At 42.1% G+C, this 5493-nt stretch overlaps 1 protein-coding gene across 1 annotated transcript in view; it reads left to right on the top strand.

Moving 5' to 3' along the window:
• The window catches only part of LOC109302245 (histone-lysine N-methyltransferase SETDB2-like), a 94215-nt gene that overhangs the window by 22440 nt on the left and 66282 nt on the right, over nucleotides 1–5493 (top strand). Inside the window, exons 6-9 of the mRNA XM_019523808.1 lie at nucleotides 1532–1648; nucleotides 2485–2654; nucleotides 3712–3940; nucleotides 4769–4964. Coding sequence (XP_019379353.1) covers nucleotides 1532–1648; nucleotides 2485–2654; nucleotides 3712–3940; nucleotides 4769–4964 — 712 coding nt within the window. The remainder of the gene's footprint in view (nucleotides 1–1531; nucleotides 1649–2484; nucleotides 2655–3711; nucleotides 3941–4768; nucleotides 4965–5493) is intronic.

Genomic DNA, 5493 nt, shown 5'->3' with positions numbered 1-5493 from the left:
TTTTTTCCTTTCTGGAGGGAGGAGGCAGAACTGGGGAGAGGAGCAGAGGCTGTGGGGAGCTGGGAGTGGGGGAATGCAGGTGGCAGGAAGGCTGCAGGAGGAAGAAGTAGGCAGGGCAGGGCAGAGGGCAAGGGGTCCACTTGATCCTCCCACCCCAGCCACTGTTTTCTCTGCTGTAACAGTGTTGGGGGGATTCAAGACAACCTTCCAGTACTTAGATTCCAGACGTAGAAAATTATAACAAATTTATAAATTTTCCATAAATGGAATTGGATTATCGTGGGCGATTATCTTATATTCAGGGTCATCTTATATTTGAGTAAATATGGTATGTCAATAATACACATGCAGTCCTCGACTTCCAACATTTCGAGTTACAACGTTTCGTACTTACGGTGTTTCTAAATTGACACCCTGTTTCAACTTTATGACATCAGTTTTGACTTTACAACGCTTGAATCTGATGCGATGCCACGCCAGCGAACAAGTTAGCTACATCACTCATCTCCCTGGACAACATCTGTCCAAACTTCCATGGACACTTTCCTTAAGAAAGCAGATAAGATTCCAGAAAAACCTGCAGCCAAGACTCCCGAGAACTCCAGCCAAGAACCCTTCAAAAAGTCCAGCCAAGAGTCTTTCAAAAAGTTCAGCAAAGTCACCTCAAAAAAGTCCTTCCAAATCAATATGCTTACTATTTACAATATAAATACATTAATGTAACTATATTACTCATCTATAATTGATCGACTACAAAAGTCTGGGGTATTTTTGGTGAAAATAGGGTATCGGGCCTTGGTTCAGGAACCAATCCCCCATTTGTAACATTGTTTCTTATGAGAAAATTGGTTCTGAGTTGCAACGTTTCGACTTAAGACTTGGTTTTCAGGAACCAATTGTGTTGTAAGTCGGAGGACTGCCTGTATGCAACAATATGTAACAAAAGCATACAGTGTTTCAGATTATGAAGCTCCAGCTCTCCTGCTGGAAGCACCTAACCTGTAACATGTTCCTCCAGTCTCCTGCAGAACTTGAAAGTTAATGTGTTAGAGCATGTAGGGGTTACAGAAAGGACCAGGTATCTTTCATGCAAGCCCTACAAGTCTTTGACACAGTAGTGTAAGGTGACGGTGTCACAGTCAGCATAAGTAACTGCACTTTTGTCTTTCTGCTGGGAGGGGATAAAGCAGCAGCAGGAAGGGGTGCTGTAACCATTTTTTTTTTTTTTTCCTTTTCTTTGCTTTATGCATTTTTCAGTATTTTGTCGGTAGGTAAGTAAGTTTACCTCCCCCAGCTCTGTTGTGGTTGTTTGTGCGGGCCTATGACAGAGCATAGGAGACAGAAAATATGTGAAGAAATTTTGTTTGCAGTCCCATCTACTACACTGATTTACAAGGATAAGATGTAGTTCCTGAATTAATTGGCTATGGTGGAGAATATGCTAACATGCTTTTTAAACTGACTAGATTTAAAGGTGAGATCATTCGTTTAAATGCATTTTCATGTGACTTTATACTGTTGCCTTTGTTAGGTTAAAATGTGCATGCCTACAGCTGACTGCAAGAGGCTTTAGTGAAAGTTCCATGTTGCCAAATAAAGCACTTTGTGGATATAAGTATAAAAGACTGGAGATGCCCATTACTAGTGGGTAAGCAGCCTACAGTTCATATCGGTATTTTATCTATGTGCATGAGTATTTTGGTCACACTAGCCTGAAACAGCTCTTGTTTTGCCAGCATCTCGTATTGCGTATTTTTATAGAAACTCTATTGCCTAATCCTGGTGAAATAAGCAAAAAACAGTTAAATACATTGAAACAAAATATCACCAAATAGGGTTTGTATTGCAAGTGCTACTTAGCTCATGCTGCAAAAATGATATGATAATAGGATAACAAAACAGGTACTGTGATAGTATGGCATCATACACAGAAGATTGTGATGTGGTTGCCTGCAATAGCCAGGGACTAGACTCAGTGATTCAGGAGCTTTCTTCCATCCATGCATTTTTGTGAGTTGCCAGGTCATGACTGACTTCTTGATGTCCTTTGGAAAAAAAAGACCTCTTGCTGAAGTTGTAACTGCCTTTCAGCACTGTCCACTCCAAAATCTCATAGGTGTGGATAATTTAAAAATTCCAGAATTCTGGATTTTTCATGACTATGATGAAGTCTGTGCATTTTGACTGTCTTGTCACTCCCCAGAAGGTGTTCTGGGATAAAAAGAAATTCTTTGTCAGGATATCTGGAAGTTGTAGAGTCGTTGCTGAATATCTCTAGATTTTATAACTTTCCTATATTAGTCTCTCTGATTTTTAGGGATGAACTACTGCAAACTGGCAGGCAAAGAGGAGGTCCAAGCTCAAGCAGTGCAGTGCTTTGCTAATTCTTTTCAAATATCTGTGTATTTTCAGTGATTTTCTTTTTTGGTTATCCCCTAAAGACATGGACAAGTGACTTCTTAATTTCCCTTTTTTTCATGACAGAATTTACGAATGTAACGTATCATGCAAGTGTAACCGAATGTTGTGTCAGAACAGAGTAGTACAGCATGGCATCCAGGTTCGGTTACAGGTGTTTAACACAGAAAAGAAAGGCTGGGGAGTCCGCTGCCTTGATGATATTGACAAAGGAACATTTGTTTGCACTTACTCAGGTAATATAAAATGATGTCTGAAAGGCTCTGGTGCAGTTATCCTCATCCTGTACATCATGGAACTATTCCTGGTTGTCTGCAAACTGTTGAATTTTTAGAAGCAAACAGTAGGGTATTTGCAAAGTTGGAAGGGCAGGTGGTCTATAGCATCTTGAATTTTGAGTATGATTCAAAGAATGAGAAACCCTAAATCAGTGGTTCTCAACCTTTTTAGATTCCTCACTAGGACTCAAGACACTTCCATAACTTGTATGAATTGAGCAGTACCCCATTTCAAAAATTTAACTTTCTACAGTGTGTACCTCCTTGTAGAAGGGCCAGGCATTGGGGGCAGGGGAATGGCCAGATAGGGATGATTCTGACCCTATGCTTAACTGCTTATCTCTTCACACCGTGTGGCACCCTTCAAAGGCTCTTGTGGCACCCTTGTTGAGAATCCCTGCTATAGCTTAGCAATGCTAGCCCAGCCTCCAGACCATGTTGGAGCTAGTCTTTTATGGCTCTTCTGTCTTAAAGCTGTGTATGTCCTTGCCCCAATAGTCTGTGTTCCCTTCTAGATACCACACGGAAATCTGCCTTTCAAAATGCGCATTAGCTTTTCATAGAATTATAGAATAGTAGGGCTGGAAGGGATCTCATGAGCTTGCCTAGTCCAGCCCCTTGCTCAGGGCAGGTTTGTTGCTGACTAAACCATCCCAGGCAAATGTCTGTCTGACCTGGTCTTAAAAACATCCAAGGATGGAGATTCTACAGCCTCTCTAGGTAGTCTCTTCCAATGCTTAACTATCCTTATACTAAGAAAGTTCTTCCTAATGTTCACTCTAAATTGTCTTGCTGCAATTCAAGAGCATTGTGCCTGGTCCCATCCCCTGCAGCCACAGAGAATAATCTGTCTTCATCCTTGATATAACCACACTTCAGATATTAAATAACTTATCAAATCCTCCTCAATCTTGTTTTCAGACTAAATAATCCTAAATCTTTCAGCCTATCATAAGTCTTGCTAATTTAAAAACTGTAGCTGAAAGACAATTCTCTATCATTTTTTTCTCTTTAGGCAGGCTGATGAGCAGAGCTGAATCTCAGGAAACAGGCAATGCTAATCATGAGGATAATGAACAAGATGCCAAGAGTGGCAGAAGTCACAGCTCACTTCCAAAGAAAAGAAGAGGGGATGTTGCTTGTTCAGATTCTGAGATTGAGGTTGTGCAGACTGGTAAAGGTGCTCTTCATGTGGAGTATGAACCTTTGACTCAACCTGCAGATGCTGAAAACAAACCACCTGAGTAAGTTACAGGAGCAAATTTAACCTAAGGATACAGTGTGTGCTAGTATTATAACTTATCACTTAGCAACACATCCAAAGGTAGCTGAATGCCCTCAACTGAGAAGCCTTTTAAGTTTGTTTTTTTCAGGCAGGGCAGAACTGATCCAACTTTTTTTTTCTCCCCAAATCTGTAACATTCTTGGCATTTCCTAGGAATCATTGATTTCCTGCTTGTATACATATTCACACTTGATCTTTCATAGTTATTCTTTGTTATGTTACTTTGAAAACAGAATTGACAGCAATCTTTTATTTTGTGCATGTGTATTTTAAATTAACTGTTAATTGTCCTGTCTCCCTGTTCACCAGTGTTAAATGGCTGTATCAGGGGACTAAAGCTCCAAACTTGTAGTGAATTTCATAGGGGTTCAGTGGTCTGCTTGGATAATACTCATTTGAGAATGAAAGCCTAATATTGTGTGAGAATTTCAAAAACAAAATGACATGTTGTCTCTAAACTTAGTTACTTCAGTTTGTAGCATGACATAGGCCTGACAAGAAGAAGCCATGAGTTGTGTGAATTCTCCTGAACTTAATTCCATTTTTCCATGAGACTTTTTATACTGTTTCTGATTACTCATCCATTAATAGTTACAAATCTTTGTTCATCTCATGGGTTGAATGGTTTTGAGGCTTTGTAAGGCATTTTGAGATCCTAAAATGGTTAGCTGGTTAAAATGGCAACTATTATTTTATACAGGCTGTTTCTTATACTGCTTTAAAGTTGGGGAGTAGATAACTAGGGATTGTAGCCAAGGTAATGATTGTACATGCATTTTCATTTGAGGGATGAAATACAAGGAGCCACTGGGAAACTTGTTCCATACAACAGGAGCTACAAGAGAGAAGGATTTTATACCAACATGGTCAAGATATGTGGAAGGGCACAGTGGGGAGTAGAAAGAAAAGGTCTGTTATGTATCCTGAAGCAAGTCATGACTGATAAAGAGGGATCCTGGTTTTCCCTGACAAAAAAATCGCAAATTCTCTGATAAAACCCCCAAAATCTGTTGTTAAAATTAAATGCCGCCCCCCAGCCCTGCATGTGCCTCTCACTCCCCCACAACCCCACAGCCTTGCTGGTGCCTCTTGCCTCCCACCCGCAGCCCTGCTGGAGGGGGCCCTGTTGTGGGCTCAGGTGGGGTGGCTCCCCATCTCCATGTGCACTCCTTCGGGCAGAGATGAACCCATGGCCCCAGATTTATGTGTGGGGTAGGCTGCAGACTCGAGCTCCTGCCCTTCTTCCCTCCCGCAGGGCCTTTGCAGCCCCACAGGTATGACCTGGTGTCTGGGAACAGCAGGGCCACATGGGGATCCCCTCACCCCCCCCCGCTGTCCTGTTGACTCGCCTCCTGTGCCTGCTGCTGATTTGAGGAGTACAGCCTCATGCTGCTTCCCTCAGTGCAGCCCGATGCTCAGGAGGTGCATCGCTGGGGCACTGTGGGGTGAGCAGCAGTGAGATCCCTGTGTGGCTCCTCTGTGCCTGTGGGGCTGCGGAGGCCCCAAGGGAGG

This window comes from Gavialis gangeticus, unplaced genomic scaffold (assembly GCF_001723915.1).
Source record: "Gavialis gangeticus isolate Ggan-Ray unplaced genomic scaffold, GavGan_comp1, whole genome shotgun sequence".
NCBI lineage: Eukaryota > Metazoa > Chordata > Crocodylia > Gavialidae > Gavialis > Gavialis gangeticus.
This window is presented reverse-complemented; position numbering and strand designations above follow the sequence as displayed.